Below are 17,875 nucleotides of genomic sequence, written 5' to 3' on the forward strand. Positions count from 1 at the left end.
TTGCCTAGCTACTCCTTCGGAGCAAAGTCTAATACCCCCATATGTGACGAATATGAAGAGGCGGCGACTGTCGGAGGACGTAAGAGAAATTTTTTTTGGGTGGCCGGAACTCCGCTTTAACTAAAAAAAAAAAAAAAAAAAAAAAACAAGACTAAAATCACTTTTTAGGTTGCCCCTGGAAAATCGGTCGTCATTTAGCGCTTGAAAACAAAACAACAGGCAGCTTATTCAAATAATGCTCCTCCCTTCCTTGGTAGACAATCCAAAAATAATAATAAACAGCCTCATGGTGTAGTAATATAAGAACTCAGTTTATTAAAAACACACAGGTTTTATACTCGTGTGGTAAGAAGAAACCGGCAATTCCGTAAAAGCAAATAAAGTAAACTCCTGTACCCAGCCACTGCCCCTTGCGTGATGGCGTTGCATGTCACTTTCCGCCCTGCACGTTTTGTCATAAAAAGAAGTCGTCAGGCTGAGTTATGTCACTCTTGGCCAGCAATTTAGGATGGCTGAAGATACGCAACCCAGAAAAGGACCCGATGAAGATCCCACAGACCTGAAATGACCATCCAGCACTGCTGCATTACAGGCCTCCTCTGACCAGTGACCACCACCGGCATCCAGAGCACTGTGCAATACAGACCATCCCACAGACCTGAGACCACCATCCAACACTGTGCAGCATTACAGGCCTCCTCTGACGAGTGACCACCACCGGCATCCAGAACACTGTGCAATACAGACCATTCCCACAGACCTGAGACCACCATCCTTCTTCAGACTATCCATGTCCAGAGCACTGTGTGCATTACATGCCTCCTCATAGCACCATCCAGAGCACTGTGCAGCAATACAGCCCTCCTCAGACCATCCAGAGTGGCTAAATCTGTATCTGTGAGTTTGTTCAAACCTAATACCATAAATAATAACATATTTGATTTTTTTTTTTTTTTTTTTACTCCAGGAGTATACGAATTTGAAAACTATAGAAATGCTTAAATAATGGAGTACACTTTACCTAAACACAATAGATTTTAGTTGACTGAAATACAACTAAAACCGCTGCAGATGACTAAAATGGAACTAAACGTAAAATGGCATTTTAGTCAAGACTAGAACTAAAAAGAATATAAAATTTGATGCCAAAATTAATACTGCTCTTCATGAAGTAGCCACATTTTCTAGCAAGTTGAGAGGCACATTACAAGGTAAAAATATAGTTTATGGAACGATAAAAACACTGCAGGTAAACGTTTAAAATACTTTCCTGTGGCTTTTACATGCGTTTTTTTAAAGCTGGTGACAGGGTCTTTCTTTGCTTCCTCAGTAGTCAGTAGAATGTAGTATCTGTAGAAGGGAACATCAATGTTCGCTTGTTAAATAAGACACACAGAGGGGTTGATTTACTAAAGGCAACTAGACTGTGCACATTGCACTCTGCAAGCGCAATTTCTCCAGTTTAGTAAATGAGGTAAAGCTTCACTTTGCAAAAAATACCCAATCACATGCAAGGGAAGTAAAAAAAAACAAGACTTTAGTCTGCTCATGATTGGATGATGGAATTTAGCAGAGCTTCTACTAATTTACTAAGTTCTAGAGCAGCCGCAGTAAATCAACTCCGCTGTCTGTGATTTTCCAAACATTGGGATAATGCAGGACCCTTCTGAAGTCACTGAATCACACATTTTACCACCGATTATGGAGGTTTATAAGGATTGTGGATAGGGTTGAGCGGACACCTAGATGTCCGTGTTCGACGGGTTCGGCCGAACTTTAAAAAAAAGTCCGGGTCCGTGTCCCGGACTTTTACCGAACTTTTCCCGGACACCGAACCCCATTGAAGTCAATGGGGACCCGAACTTTAAGGCACTAAAATGGCTCTAAAACACCAAAGGAAAGGGCTAGAGTGCTGCAAATGGCAGCAAAACGTAATTAAGAGCATGGCAAGTGCTCTGCAAACAAATGTGGATAGGGAAATAACTTAAAACAACAAAAAAAAACAGAAAAATAAAACAATGTTCTTCTTCATCTCTGAAGGACGAGGCCCACATGGAGTAGGAGGGAGGTTGAGGTGGTGGTGGATGTGGCGGTGACATAGGCGTGCGCACAGGGTGTGCTGGGTGTGCCTGGGCACACCCTAATCACCTAGGGCACATAGCATTGCCAGTGAGGAGATGGGAAAGATCTCCCTGGGACCTGCTCTGCTCTATTTCTCCTTGCCTACAGGTACATGGCCCCGATACATTACTCTCCCTGCTGGCAAACACATGCATGTGTATTTCAACTTTGGGGTGCACACCTTAATGCAATAGGCTGCGCACACCTATGGGCGGTGTAGGTGGAAGCGGCGGTGGAGGAGGACCAGGGCCGGATTAACAGCATCATGGGCTTGGTGCTGAGGATTTTGAAGGGCCTTAGGGCCGTGCCTTGCCATGCACCCAGAGGAGGAAGGGTGCAGCCATGCATGCCTAATTCAACATGGGATGCTGTCTCTGAAGCCCATAAACACATCCATGCATCGCCAACTGTCCCTCCTTGTCCGGCCTTCACGCTGTGTGGGGAGGTTCTGAGGGTGCTGCCTGGGGAAGCGAGCATAGAAGCCAGACTTCTGTGTTTACAAGTGACAGAAGAGCGGTAACAGTGAATATGGCCAACCCGGGGCCTATATAAAAGGTAGGGGCCTGGAGCTGCAGCTCCAATAGCCCCTACATTAATCTGGCCCTGAGGAGGAGGACGAGGTAGCCAACACTGCTTCTTTTCACAAATTTTAAATGAGGGTACACCCCAAAAGAGTGAGAAAGAGCAAAAATGGAACAATGGGTGGGTAAGGTCGGTATCCATTGCTATTCTGCATAAGGTACGGAAAAGTCCCGTGGGATCCATGCCTGGTTCATTTTAATGAACGTGAGCTTGTCCACATTGTCTCTGGACAGGCGGCTGCGCTTGTCTGTTATAACGCCCCCAGCCGTGCTAAATACCCGTTCAGATAATACACTGGCTGCAGGGCACGCCAGCACCTCCAAGGCGTAAAGGGCAAGCTCAGGCCATGTGCCCAATTTGGAGACCCAGAAGTTGAAGGGGGCAGACCCGTCATTCACTACATGTAGGCGTGTGCACACATACTGCTCCACCATGTTGGTAAAATGCTGCCTCCTGCTAAGACGTTCCATCTGAGCTGCTGGTGCTGCTGTTTGTTGTGGCGTGCTGACAAAGCTTTTCCACATTTCGGCCATGCTAACCCTGCCTTCTGAGGTGCTGGCGGTGCCCTGGTTGCGTTGGCGACCTCCTCCTCCTCCTCCTCTGCCTTGTGCTTCCACTGTGGCCCCGCTGTCAGATGGGAATGCCAGCAGCATGGCGTCTACCAGCGTGCGCTTGTACTCGCGCATCTTGCGATCGCGCTCCAGTGAGTGAATTAAGGACGGTACGTTGTCCTTGTAACGGGGATCCAGCAGCGTGGCCACCCAGTAATCAGCACAAGTTAGAATGTGGGCAACTCGGCGGTCGTTGTGGAGACACTGCAGCATGTAATCGCTCATGTGTGCCAGGCTGCCCAGAGGCAACGAAAGGCTGTCCTCTGTGGGAGGTGTATGGTCCGTGTCCTCTGTATCCCCCCAGCCACGCACCAGTGATGGCCATGAGCTGGCCTGGGTGCCACCCTGCTGTGAACATGGTTCCATCTCCTCCTCCAGCTCCTCCTCCTCCTCATCCTCCTCATCCTCCAGAACTGTGCCCCTGCTGGACAATTGCGTCCCTGGCGTTTGCGTGTGCAGGAACCCACCCTCGGAGCCCCTTGCGAATGACTGCCCTGAAAGCCTTGGAAATGTTACCTCTTCATCCTCCTCCTCCTCCTCATCCTGTGCCACATCCTCTTCCATCATCGCCCGAATTGTTTTTTCAAGGAGGCATAGAAGTGGGATAGTTAAGCTGAGAACGGCGTCATTGCCACTGGCCATGTTGGTGGAGTACTCAAAACAGCGCAACAAGGCACACAGGTCTCGCATGGAGGCCCAGTTATTGGTGGTGAAGTGGTGCTGTTCCGCAGAGCGACTCACGCGTGCGTGCTGCAGCTGAAACTCCACTATGGCCTGCTGCTGCTCGCACAGTCTTTCCAGCATGTGCAAGGTGGAGTTCCACCTTGTGGGCACGTCACATATGAGGCGGTGAGCGGGAAGGCCGAAGTTACGCTGCAGCGCTGCCAGGCGAGCAGCAGCAGGGTGAGAACGCCGAAAGTGCGCACAAACGGCCCGCACTTTCTGCAGCAGCTCTGACATATCGGGGTCGTTTTTAAGGAACCTCTGCACCACCAAATTCAGCACATGCGCCAGGCAAGGGATGTGCGTCAAACCGGCTAGGCCCAGAGCTGCTATGAGATTTCGCCCGTTATCGCACACCACCAGGCCGGGCTTGAGGCTCGCTGGCAGCAACCACTCATTTGTCTGCTGTTCCATGCTCCTCCACAACTCCTGCGCGGTGTGTGGTTTGTCCCCCAAACAGGCAAGTTGTAAAACTGCCTGCTGTCGTTTACCCCTGGCCGTGCTGAAGTTGGTGGTGAAGGTGTTACGCTGTCTGGATGAGGAGGCGGTAGAGGATGAGGAAGCGGAGTAGGAGGAGTTAGGAACAGGAGGCAAACTGAAGCGCCCTGCAATCCTCGGTGGTGGAAGGACATGCGCCAAATTGCTATCCGCCTCAGGCCCATCCGCCACTGCATTTACCCAGTGTGCCGTTAGGGAGATATAACGCCCCTGACCGTGCTTACTGGTCCACGTATCCGTAGTTAGGTGGACCTTGGCACAGATGGCGTTGCGCAGTGCACACCTGATTTTTTCCCCCACTTGGTTGTGCAGGGAAGGGATGGCTTGCCTGGAAAAGTAGTGGCGGCTGGGCACGACGTACTGTGGGACAGCCACCGACATAAGGTTTTTAAAACTGTGCGTCTCCACCAGACGGAATGACAGCATTTCAAAGGCCAATAATTTTGAAATGCTGGCATTCAGGGCCAGGGATCGCGGGTGGGTAGGGGGGTACTTCCTCTTCCTCTCAAGTGTTTGGGAGATGGAAAGCTGAACGCTTCCACGGGACATTGTGGAGATGGTTGTTGGTGACCCAGGTGGTGGTGTTGCTGACAGATCGTCTGTTTGCGGGGTGGCAGGTGCCGGTATCACTACAGATGTGGCTGGAGCGGCCGAGACTGCAGCAGAAGAGGAAGCAGGATGAGCCAGAGACGTTTCTTGGTTTTGAAGGTGTGTACTCCACTGCAGCTCGTGCTTTGCACTTAGATGCCTGATCATGCAGGTTGTGCTCAGGTTGAGAAGGTTCATGCCTCGCTTCAAGCTCTGATTGCACAGGGTGCAAACCACTCGTGTCCTGTCATCAGCACATTTTCTAAAGAACTTCCACGCTAGAGAACTCCTTTGAGCTGACTTTGGTGCGCTCGTTCCCTTGCTGCGTTGGGCAGTAGCGGGCGTAGTGTCTAGGGCACGGCCGCTCCGCTTCTGCACCCTGCTCCCTCTTCTGCTGTGCTGGTGGCTCTGTGCGACCACCGCCTCTTCCTCCAAACTACTCAGTTCACCTGCATGACGTTCATTCCATGTGTGGTCGAGGACCTCATCGTCCTCCACATCATCTTCCACCCAGTCTTCACCCCTGCCCTCCTTGTCGGTCTCCACAATGCTGAACGCCGCAGCAGTTGGCACCTGCGTTTCGTCATCATCGGAGACGTGCTGCGATGATCCTTGCATGTACTCATCTTGAGAAATAAGTGGTTGGGCATCGCTGCACTCAATCTCTTCCACTTCTGGGGCAGGGCTAGGTGGATGGCCCTGGGAAACCCTGCTGACAGAGTCCTCAAAAAGAATAAGAGACTGCTGTATGGCTTGGGGCTCAGACTGCTGGCCTGATTTGCAAGGGGGTGAGGTGAAAGACGGTTGGACATTGGCTGCAGGTGCCAACTCTGACCTTTCTGCAGTAGACTGGGTGGGAGACAATGTGAAGGAACTGGAGGCACTGTCAGCAGCAAACCAATCTACTATCGCCTCAACTTGTTCTGGCCTCATCACTTCTAGGGGCGTTTGATGCCCTACCAAATACTGATGCAGGTTCTGTCGCCTACTCACACTTGAGGAAGGTGTTTCACTTGTGCGTGTAGCTGGCACAGATCGACCATGTCCTCTCCTTGCAACAGGAGCTCTACCAGCAGCACCACGACCCAGGCCACGGCCCTTATTTGACGGTCTCCTCATATTTCTGTAATTTAAGATCTTGCCCTAGAAAGGTTTTTATTGAATAGCGGAATAGAAAATATGATCCAAAAAAAGTGTATGTATATCACACGTACACAACCACACTAGGCCCCAATTACTATTGTTTGTACCCCTAAAAGGCTAGATGAGGAGTAGGGGGAGTATGGAACAGGCAGCACCCTCAAACCTTCAGAAGTATGAGATGAACCCCAACAACTTGGAAAGGTGGATCTCTCTCACACGTACCGACACAGACTATCCCGCAATTCAATTGATCCTCAAAGGTTTTTATTGAATAGCGGAATAGGAAATATGATCAAAAAAAGTGTATGTATCTCGCACGTACACAACCACACTAGGCCCCAATTACTATTGTTTGTACCCCTAAAAGGCTAGATGAGGAGTAGGGGGGGTATGGAACAGGCAGCACCCTCAAACCTTCAGAAGTATGAGATGAACCCCAACAACTTGGAAAGGTGGATCTCTCTCACACGTACCGACACAGACTATCCCGCAATTCAATTGATCCTCAAAGGTTTTTATTGAATAGCGGAATAGGAAATATGATCAAAAAAAGTGTATGTATCTCGCACGTACACAACCACACTAGGCCCCAATTACTATTGTTTGTACCCCTAAAAGGCTAGATGAGGAGTAGGGGGGGTATGGAACAGGCAGCACCCTCAAACCTTCAGAAGTATGAGATGAACCCCAACAACTTGGAAAGGTGGATCTCTCTCACACGTACCGACACAGACTATCCCGCAATTCAATTGATCCTCAAAGGTTTTTATTGAATAGCGGAATAGGAAATATGATCAAAAAAAGTGTATGTATCTCGCACGTACACAACCACACTAGGCCCCAATTACTATTGTTTGTACCCCTAAAAGGCTAGATGAGGAGTAGGGGGGGTATGGAACAGGCAGCACCCTCAAACCTTCAGAAGTATGAGATGAACCTCAACAACTTGGAAAGGTGGATCTCTCTCACACGTACCAACACAGACTATCCCCCAATTTAACTGATCCCCAAAGGTTTTTGATTAAATAGCGGAATAGAAAATATGATCCCAAAAAAGTGTATGTATATCACACGTACACAACCACACTAGGCCCCAATTACTATTGTTTGTACCCCTAAAAGGCTAGGAGTAGGGGGAGTATGGAACAGGCAGCACCCTCAAACCTTCAGAAGTATGAGATGAACCCCAACAACTTGGAAAGGTGGATCTCTCTCACACGTACCAACACAGACTATCCCCCAATTTAACTGATCCCCAAAGGTTTTTGATTAAATAGCGGAATAGAAAATATGATCCCAAAAAAGTGTATGTATATCACACGTACACAACCACACTAGGCCCCAATTACTATTGTTTGTACCCCTAAAAGGCTAGGAGTAGGGGGAGTATGGAACAGGCAGCACCCTCAAACCTTCAGAAGTATGAGATGAACCCCAACAACTTGGAAAGGTGGATCTCTCTCACACGTACCAACACAGACTATCCCCCAATTTAACTGATCCCCAAAGGTTTTTGATTAAATAGCGGAATAGAAAATATGATCCCAAAAAAGTGTATGTATATCACACGTACACAACCACACTAGGCCCCAATTACTATTGTTTGTACCCCTAAAAGGCTAGGAGTAGGGGGAGTATGGAACAGGCAGCACCCTCAAACCTTCAGAAGTATGAGATGAACCCCAACAACTTGGAAAGGTGGATCTCTCTCACACGTACCAACACAGACTATCCCCCAATTTAACTGATCCCCAAAGGTTTTTGATTAAATAGCGGAATAGAAAATATGATCCCAAAAAAGTGTATGTATATCACACGTACACAACCACACTAGGCCCCAATTACTATTGTTTGTACCCCTAAAAGGCTAGGAGTAGGGGGAGTATGGAACAGGCAGCACCCTCAAACCTTCAGAAGTATGAGATGAACCCCAACAACTTGGAAAGGTGGATCTCTCTCACACGTACCAACACAGACTATCCCCCAATTTAACTGATCCCCAAAGGTTTTTGATTAAATAGCGGAATAGAAAATATGATCCCAAAAAAGTGTATGTATATCACACGTACACAACCACACTAGGCCCCAATTACTATTGTTTGTACCCCTAAAAGGCTAGGAGTAGGGGGAGTATGGAACAGGCAGCACCCTCAAACCTTCAGAAGTATGAGATGAACCCCAACAACTTGGAAAGGTGGATCTCTCTCACACGTACCAACACAGACTATCCCCCAATTTAACTGATCCCCAAAGGTTTTTGATTAAATAGCGGAATAGAAAATATGATCCCAAAAAAGTGTATGTATATCACACGTACACAACCACACTAGGCCCCAATTACTATTGTTTGTACCCCTAAAAGGCTAGGAGTAGGGGGAGTATGGAACAGGCAGCACCCTCAAACCTTCAGAAGTATGAGATGAACCCCAACAACTTGGAAAGGTGGATCTCTCTCACACGTACCAACACAGACTATCCCCCAATTTAACTGATCCCCAAAGGTTTTTGATTAAATAGCGGAATAGAAAATATGATCCCAAAAAAGTGTATGTATATCACACGTACACAACCACACTAGGCCCCAATTACTATTGTTTGTACCCCTAAAAGGCTAGATGAGGAGTAGGGGGAGTATGGAACAGGCAGCACCCTCAAACCTTCAGTATGAGATTGTGTTCACTGTACCCCACAAAGATTGAGTTCACTGCACCCCACAATGATTGTGTTCACTGCACCCCACAAAGATTGTGTTCACTGCACCTCACAAAGATTGTGTTCACTGTACCCCCCAAAGATTGTGTTCACTGCACCCCACAAAGATTCTGTTCACTGTACCCCACAAAGATTGTGTTCACTGTACCCCACAAAGATTGTGTTCACTGCACCCCAAAAAGATTGTGTTCACTGCACCCCAAAAAGGATGTTGTTCACTGCACCCCAAAAAGGATGTTGTTCACTCCACCCCAAAAAGATTGTGTTCACTGCACCCCACAAAGATTGTGTTCACTGCACCCCAAAAAGATTGTGTTCACTGCACCCCAAAAATGATTTTGTTCACTGCACCCCAAAAATGATTTTGTTCACTGCACCCCAAAAAGGATGTTGTTCACTCCACCCCAAAAAGATTGTGTTCACTGCACCCCAAAAAGATTGTGTTCACTGCACCCCACAAAGGATTTTGTTCACTGCACCCCAAAAAGATTGTGTTCACTGCACCCCAAAAAGGATGTTGTTCACTGCACCCCAAAAAGGATTTTGTTCACTGCACCCCAAAAAGATTGTGTTCACTGCACCCCACAAAGGATTTTGTTCACTGCACCCCACAAAGATTGTGTTCACTGCACACCAAAAAGGATTGTGTTCACTGCACCCCAAAAAGATTTTGTTCACTGCACCCCAAAAAGATTGTGTTCACTGCAGCCCAAAAAGATTGTGTTCACTGCAGCCCAAAAAGATTGTGTTCACTGCAGCCCAAAAAGATTGTGTTCACTGCAGCTCACACACAGAAAAATGGATGTGGATCACTGACACCTGCCTATCTCCAATCCCACACCACACAGCAATATCGATTGTAGTTTGTAGAACACAGTTTCCCTAAAATTCAGCAGACTCTGTCCCTAACAGGATTGAGAAGAGATCGTAGATCAGGATTGAGTGCAGACCCCACCCCCCACACAGCAATATCGATTGTAGTTTGTAGAAGACACTGACCCTATATAATTCAGCAGACTCTATCCCTAAAATGCCTACAACTCGCCCTGCCTAAACACTCCGACCTGTCCCTCAATTCTATCCGGACACAAATGGTTTTTTCCTGCCTATCTTTCCCTAATCAGCAGCCAGCACGTTGATGTGTGCTCTGTCCCTGAATCTAAGCAGCATAATGACGCCGCTGCGGCTGCCTCGAACTTATAAAGACTTGGTCACATGCTTCAGACGGCCAATCACAGCTACTGAGACATTTGCAGGCATGGCTGGGATGGCTTAAGGCACACCAGTTAAACGATTGTTGATTGGCTGTTGAAAGCCCGCCATGAAAAGAGCGCCAAAGCATGCAAAACCCGGAAATAAAACGACCGAACACGGATTTTTACCCGAACATACAGTAAAGTGTCCGTGTCCGTGTTCGGGTACAAAAAATCCAATTATTCGGTACGAACACGAATAATACAGTCCGTGTTCGCTCAACACTAATTGTGGAGACAATAATACATTTGGAGACAATAATACATTTCGCTAGAAGGTTAAACTGATGGGAAAAATTAATATATGTTCTTGCCCACAGCGGATGTGAAGACGACAAAAAGCAACACCCCTTCAAATGGCAATGATGCCCAACCAATGACTGTTGAAGGTGTTGCTGAAATTGGTAAGGGAAGATTTTTATATATTTTTAGAAGACTGTAAATTGATTATTTTTTAAATATTTGTCATTACGCAGTTCCGCACGTCTACAGGACACAGTATAGATGTAGAGACGAGTGACTGGAACTGCAGCGTATGGCAGGGGACAGGCAGGCATCTGACACTCTCAGGAGACACTATAGGGAAAGCAGCAGATTTACAAATACTGAAAATTACATTCAAATATCTGATCTTTTCTTTGTTGGATGTGCAAGTATTTTAACCACTTAAGCCCCGGAAGATTTTACCCCCTTCCTGACCAGGGGGTATTTTGCGATTTGGCACTGCGTGACTTTAACGGACAATTGCGCGGTCGTGCGACGCCGTACCTAAACTAATTTGACGACCTTTTTTTCCCACAGAGCTTTCTTTTGGTGGTATTTGATCACCTGTGCGATTTTTTTGATCATGCGCTATAAACAAAAAAAGAGCGTCATTTTTGCAAAAATAACAATATTTTTCACATTTTTTTTTTATATGAAATTCCCCCCAAAAAAATGTAAAAATCTAAATTTTTTAACATTTTAGGCCAATTTGTTTTATGCTACATATGTTTGGTAAAAAAAAAATCGCAAAAAGCGTATTTTGATTGGTTTGCGCAAAAGTTATTGCGTTTACTAACTAAGGGAAAGATTCTTGTCATCTTTGTTGTTGTTTTTTCTTTTTTTTAAGAGTAATGGCGGCGATCTGCGATTTTTTTTTTTTTTTTTTTTTTTTTTTTTGCGGGATTGCGGCAGACAGATCGGACCCTTGACTCACATTTTTGACACTTTTGGGGTTACCGGTGACATTACTACAATAATCAGTGCTATACATATGCACTCTGACGTCAAGTCAATATTATTTATCATTGTGCCATCTTGTATTCGTTTAAGCGCAGGGTGAGTGTATCTATGAGATTGATCATCTTAACATATTTATCACTCCTTATTGTCCATATACATATGCACTGTTACTGTAAAAATGACACTGGCAGGGAAGGAGTTAACTTTATTTGAGAGGGAGGGGTTAAGTGTGTCCCTAGGGGCGTGCTTCTAACTGTGATTGGATGTGGCTACTGGTGTAAGAACAGAGATCAACGGTCCTACATAGCAGAACCGTATGATCACCATTCTTACACAGGGGAGAATGACAGGCGGCTTTGTTTACATTAGCCGCCTGCCTTTCTCCCGCTCTAACGGACGATCGCGAGTGACCGGCAGACATCGGGTCCGCCGGGCACACGCACGGGGGGGTCCGTGAGCGAGCGGGAGCGCGCCTCCGGCGGTGCGCGCTCGCTCCCTAGAGCCTCACAGGCTAGCGACGTAGTACTACGTCGCTTTGCCTGTGAGGGGCTGACTGCCAACGTAAATCGTCGTTCTACTTTAACCACTTGCCAACTGCCTATGTCAAACAAATTGCAGTTTTCTTTTTTGCTGTGTTTACATCCTGCTGGCAGATTTTCAGTGAGCTGGCCACAGGGGGTTCTATAGGACCCTTTCCCAAGACAAGAGACAATTAAAGATGGTCCCATAGAACCCTTTGGGAACCTACTGTACATTTTGCATTCTACACACTGAAGATGTGCCCACAGGAGACTGCAGGTTTGACTGCAAGGTAAGTATTCATCTTAGGAGGGGGTACTTTGTACTTTGTCTACTGGTCCTTTTAAAGTGGACCTGAACTAAAAAAAAAACAATGAAGATTTGCTATATTCTATGGAACATCTAGAAGTTTTAATTGTACCTAAGCAGTACCCACAATATGTATCTCTTGGTTAGAATTTCTCCTGAAAAATGGCAGTGTACCCCCTGGTATGGTGTAAGGGTGCCTAGGCACTCCTGTAATGTAGCCCCATAGCTTTATATTTTTGCAGCCTCTGACTGCTAGTCGTAGGCCCCTTTCACAACCTGAAGCAATGCCTGTGTAATCTTGAGGTCTAAGGACCTCAAGTCGCATTAAAGTCAGACCAAAGTAGTACAGGGACTACTTTGAAGTCGCACAGATATGAATGGCATTCATTGTAAATCATGGGGTACGGCTTGTCATGTGACTTAGCAGTCCCAAGTCACAGGACAAGTCACACAACTGTGAAAGGGCCCTTAGGAGATTTGTAGTGAGATTTGGTGATGCCACTAATGTGCTGCTTATTGTTCTCCTTGCTGGAGGCTCTGAGGTGAGGAAGCAGAGCCCTTTCTCTACCAAGATGGACACCTCCACAGAAATGGCAAATCAATAATCAGGAAATGATCAGCCCCAGGGAAACCACATTTTTAAGGGGGGGGGGGGTAAATTTCCTCTTTAATAAACCCTGACACTGCTGCTCAAGGCCACTATCTTAGATATGATATCAGCAGGGCCTGCATTTTCACTCAAGTGATCCTCTCTAACAGAGCTTCCCAAACCTTTTTTGGGCCAAGACTTATTTCCGAATACAGTTATTTTTCGGTACCCACTTGCTTGTAATTGAATATTGTAAAACGTTACAGAATTTGTTGGTGCTATATAAATGCAAATAATAATAATGCATATTTTAAAGGGAGGGGATGTTAAATTAAAAATATCAATTTACTACTTTTCAATTTATTATGATCAAATACCACCAAAAGAAAGCTCTATTTGTGGGAAAATAAGGACGTCAATTTTATTTAGGTACAGCATACGGACAGGTACAGCATCGCAAGTAACAAAGTGCCGAATTCGCAAAAAATGGCCTGTCGTTAAGGGGGCAAATCCCTACTCCCCATATACAGGAGATATCTGTACAGGTGTGAAATTACCACTCTCCATATATGACATGGTCTCTCTCCTAATATCAGGATATATATATATGCCACCATATTTATAAATAAAACAGACTCCCCACAATACACTCCTGACACCCTGATAATCAGGATGAGGGGGGTCATCTTCTTCCTTCTCATAGACTTTAAAACACAGAACCGTCCCCCGCACACAGCTCAGGGAGAGTCACACGCTGAGTCAGGAATCTGTGTGCTGATTGGATGATCTCATCTCTCTGTTCAATCCTAAAATAAATACAGGGATGAACATCAGTTGCCGGGTAGAGGGAGGGAGTACAGGATGGAAGAGTGCAGTATATAGAAGGAGAAAGCAAAATCCGGGTGGGTCGCGACCCACAGTTTGGGAACTCCTGGTCTATAATATTACCTTTCACTCCTCCCCTGGCTGCATCAAGATGAAGGGGGCGGGGCCAAGCTGCAGCTCTGTGTCTAAATGGAAACAGAGCAGTGGCTCAGCTCGGGTGCCTCCATAGCAAGCTCCTTGCTGCGGGGGCACTCGGCAGGAAGGAGGGGCCAGGAGTGCCGATGTTGGACCCGAGAAGAGGAGGATCCGGGCTGCTCTGTGCAAAACCATTACACAAAGCAGGTAAGTATGACATTGGGTTTTTTGTTTGTTTTTTAATAAAAAAAAATGACTTTCCTATCACTTTGATTCTAAGTTTAATAATGTTTTGGTGTTTCAAAGCATGAAACCACACAGCCAAGTAACTAGCATTTTTAGGAAATAAGCAGTGGTCCATCTTTCTTTCAGTACAGGTTTTCTTCAAGGTCATGTCCTCTAAATCTGTCTGCTTAAAAAAAAAAAGGTTATCTATATTCTTAAGCCTCGTACACACGCAACGATTATCGGCCGACCAATCTTCCGACTTTTGTTGGTTGGAATGTGCCTAGACTGCACACGAATTTTCTCGCCCAACAAAATTCTACTTCAGAAGTGATGTCATGTGATGGTTTACTTTCCGTGTGTTTTTTCTTCTCTGAGCATGCCCAGTCTTGCTCATCAGATTTTTGTCTGGCGAAATCTGTACTGACTGACGGAAAATCGGCTGTTGTGTTGACGGCCAACAAAAATTTTTAGTCTGCACACCAGATTTTTTTCGGCCGAAAAGTCGGAGTCGGTTGTCGGAAGCATCATACTAACAAGCCGAAAATCGGCAGATCGGACGTTTGCCGAAAATTCCCTGCCAATTTTCGACACGTGTGTACGGGGCTTTACTCCTGCTTCATAGGAGGCAGACAGAGGAGAACAAAGCAAGAAAAAAGGGCCATGTGAACAGCTCTTTAGATTACAATTGGTTAACGTGTTCATTTTTTTTTTTTTTCTGCAGAGTGGATAGTAGAAGATGTGGTCACCCCATTGCCCCAACAAGACCCATCCAGCAAGGCAGAGGTAAACTACTGGTTTGTGAAGAGGGTGGCAACAAACAGCCACAATGACAAGTCCTCCCATTCCCCTTGTGGTCAGGATCAGCAAGACCATAAAACTTCTGTGCAGTCCTCCCACCCTAACCCATCTGTAAAACAGCACCGTACTCAGCAAATAACTCCTAGAGACCTGCGGTTCATTTGCCCTGTGTGTCCAGAAACGTTTGAGGGTGTCTCAGAATTCTTTGAGCATCAGAAAATGCATGACAATGTTTGCCCAGAATGTGGGGAACAGTTTTCAGATAAGTCAGCTCTTGAAGGACATCTGTTGCTGCACCTGGAAGACAAGATACGCATATGTGAGGAGTGTGGTCAGTGTTTTGGCACACAGACTGAATTGGATACCCACATGAGGACCCACAAAGGGGATAAGCAGTGGCTGTGCAATCAGTGCGGCAAATGCCTTTACTCCAAGTCTGGTCTCGACAGGCACCGGCTCATCCATATACGAGATAGACTTGTACCTTGTCCGCAGTGCGGCAAATGTTTTGCAAAACAGTCAAACTTTGAAATGCACTTGCGTCTCCACTCTGGCGAAGAGCTTTACCCGTGTACTCTGTGCGAAAAACTCTTCCCCACAAAAGCTGCGTGTGAAAGGCACATCAGAGCTCACACCATGGAGCGTCCTCACGCCTGCCCGGAATGTGGAAAGAGGTTCCTATACAACGGCTGTCTAATTAAACACATGCGCGTTCACACAGGTGAAAAACCGTACGTCTGCGATCTATGTGGTAGACGGTTTGCCCAAAGCTCCAGTCTTAACAGCCACCGGCGGCTACACGAGGATGAAAAGCCTTTTGTTTGTACGGAATGTCAGAAGTGCTTTAGCAAGAAATTCAATTATGAGATGCACATGAAAATTCACGCCAAGGAAAGGCTGATTGACCAATTGGCTCGACTGAAATGTGACAGTGGTGAAAAGACCCTGGCACTTTCTGGGGAGGCGGATAATTATAAACCCACTAATGATGGCCTGTTTACTGAGAAGACTGCTATGGACATCAGGGTGCCGAACGTTGGTGTTTCAGCCATTGAAAGCACTAGTAGAGATGTTGGCAAGATCCCAGTTTTTGATATCTTGCTTGATGGTAGGCCCGCCGGAGATGTCATGTTGCACAAGGCTCCAGTTAACGAAGCCTCGCTTAATAAATCTGCTAAAGATGTCGCTGTTATTGATGTTTTAAGAGATGCTACTGGTGCACCACCCAATAAAGAATCTTCGTTAGGTCAGGGCTTTATAAGAGATGGCTTATTAGGCAATACACCAGATAAAGATGTTCCGTTAAGTGAGTCCATAAGCTATATCTCCCCTAGCAACAGGCCCATAACAGGTGTCTCCTTGAATGAAAACGTATCTATAGATGTCTCTCTTAGTGAGTCCTCCATCACGGATGAATCATTTGGTGAGATGTCGGATGAAGATGACCTCCTAAATGAGGAACAGTGGAAATCAAATCCGGAGGAACGTCCACACATCTGTGCCGAGTGCGGTAAGAGCTTCCTCTACAATGGCTGCCTGGTCAAGCACATGCGAACCCATACGGGAGAGAGGCCTTTCGGCTGCCCGGAATGTGGAAAATGTTTTGCACAGAAGTCTACGCTCAACTGTCACATTAGATCTCACACGGGTGAACGCCCCTTTTTGTGCCCTCTGTGCGGCAAAGGCTTCACTAGCCAATCCCACGTTGCACGCCACCAGGCTGTTCACCGGTCAGGGCAGTTATTCTCCTGTAACGGGTGTGGGAAAGAGTTTACGGTGAGGTCTTATTTGTTAAAGCACCAGAGGAGGACACACTGTGTACAAAAACTCTGACTTTTACCTTTTGTTTTTTTAAATATAAATAGTTTACTTTTGTTAATATCTGTGTTTTCTGTTTTTATTCAATGAACTATTTTCAAAATGTTTTGCCTTTTTATTTATGGACCTATTCGGTGCCTGGTTTAATCATTAAAATGTAATGTTTCAAGGTGCTGCAAATTACAACGTATGACCTTTACTGTAGCCCTTCACTTTTCATTGTTGCTTTATGCATGTCAGTGGGTGGGCAGATGAAGCTAAACGGCATCAATTTGCAATTATTCTGAGGTGTTCAACCTTAAAGTGGTTCCAAAAGCTCAAGGTTTTTTACCTTCATGCATTTTATGCATGAAGGTAAAAAAACCTTCTTTGTGCAGCAGCACCTGAGCCCCATCAAGATCCAGCAATGTGTGTGAGAGCCTCCTTTCCCTGGGGACTATCCCCCCTCATTGGCTGAGACGGTCACAGCCAGTGAGCAGGTCTGTGTCACGGCTCTGTGTCTAAATGGACACATGTAGAACAGTGGCTCAGGAGTGAGTCTGCCCACAGCAAGCTGCTTGTACTTGGGGGTACATGGAGGGAGGGGCCAGGAGCACCGGTTGGGAACGCGAGGGGTTTGCGGCTGCTCTGTGCAAAATCACTGTATAACACGTTATTTTAAAAAAATAGAATAAAAAAACTTTTTTTAAAGTGGGAGTAAAGTCTAATGCATTTATTTGTACGTATAGGTAAGCCCATAATAGGGCTTGCCTATAGGTACTGTAAATATCTCCTAAGCTTGCACCTTTTAGTAGATATTTACTGTACATGCTGCCGGTTAATTCAGTGGCGCAAGTGCTCTGAAGGAAAGACCACTAGAGTCGTTCCTTCATAGTCCTGTAACGTAAATGGCGGGTCCCGTGCATACGCGTGGGAGTGACGTCATTGTGCTCTGGCCACTCACACAGTCGGAGTCTGCAAACCCGGAAGGAAGACGGGTGAAGATGGAAGCCTTGTCAGCGCGAACAGCCAGTGTTCATTTTGGCAGCAAATTTCGATTTAGTTTTATTCCTAGTCTTATGACTAAAATGCTATTTTCGTTTTAGTCATCTGAATTGTTTTAGTCATGTTTTAGTTGACTAAAATCTCCAGTACATTTTAGTCAACTGCAAATCGAATGGGTTTAGGTATTTTGTAATGCATTATTTAAACATTTCTCT

At 46.1% G+C, this 17,875-nt stretch overlaps 1 protein-coding gene across 2 annotated transcripts in view; it reads left to right on the forward strand.

The window, feature by feature from the left end:
* Positions 1-16,737, forward strand: part of LOC309560971 (uncharacterized protein) — a 73,995-nt gene extending 57,258 nt beyond the window's left edge. For both annotated transcript variants that reach the window (XM_082264674.1, XM_082264675.1), the window contains exons 9-10: positions 10,552-10,635; positions 14,782-16,737. In XM_082264674.1, coding sequence (XP_082120800.1) covers positions 10,552-10,635; positions 14,782-16,691 — 1,994 coding nt within the window. In that variant the 3' untranslated portion in view covers positions 16,692-16,737. The remainder of the gene's footprint in view (positions 1-10,551; positions 10,636-14,781) is intronic.
* The last annotated feature ends 1,138 nt before the right edge of the window (positions 16,738-17,875 follow it).

Source organism: Pelophylax lessonae, assembly GCF_965119305.1.
Source record: "Pelophylax lessonae genome assembly, chromosome: 7".
In the NCBI taxonomy this organism is placed as follows: Eukaryota; Metazoa; Chordata; class Amphibia; order Anura; family Ranidae; genus Pelophylax; species Pelophylax lessonae.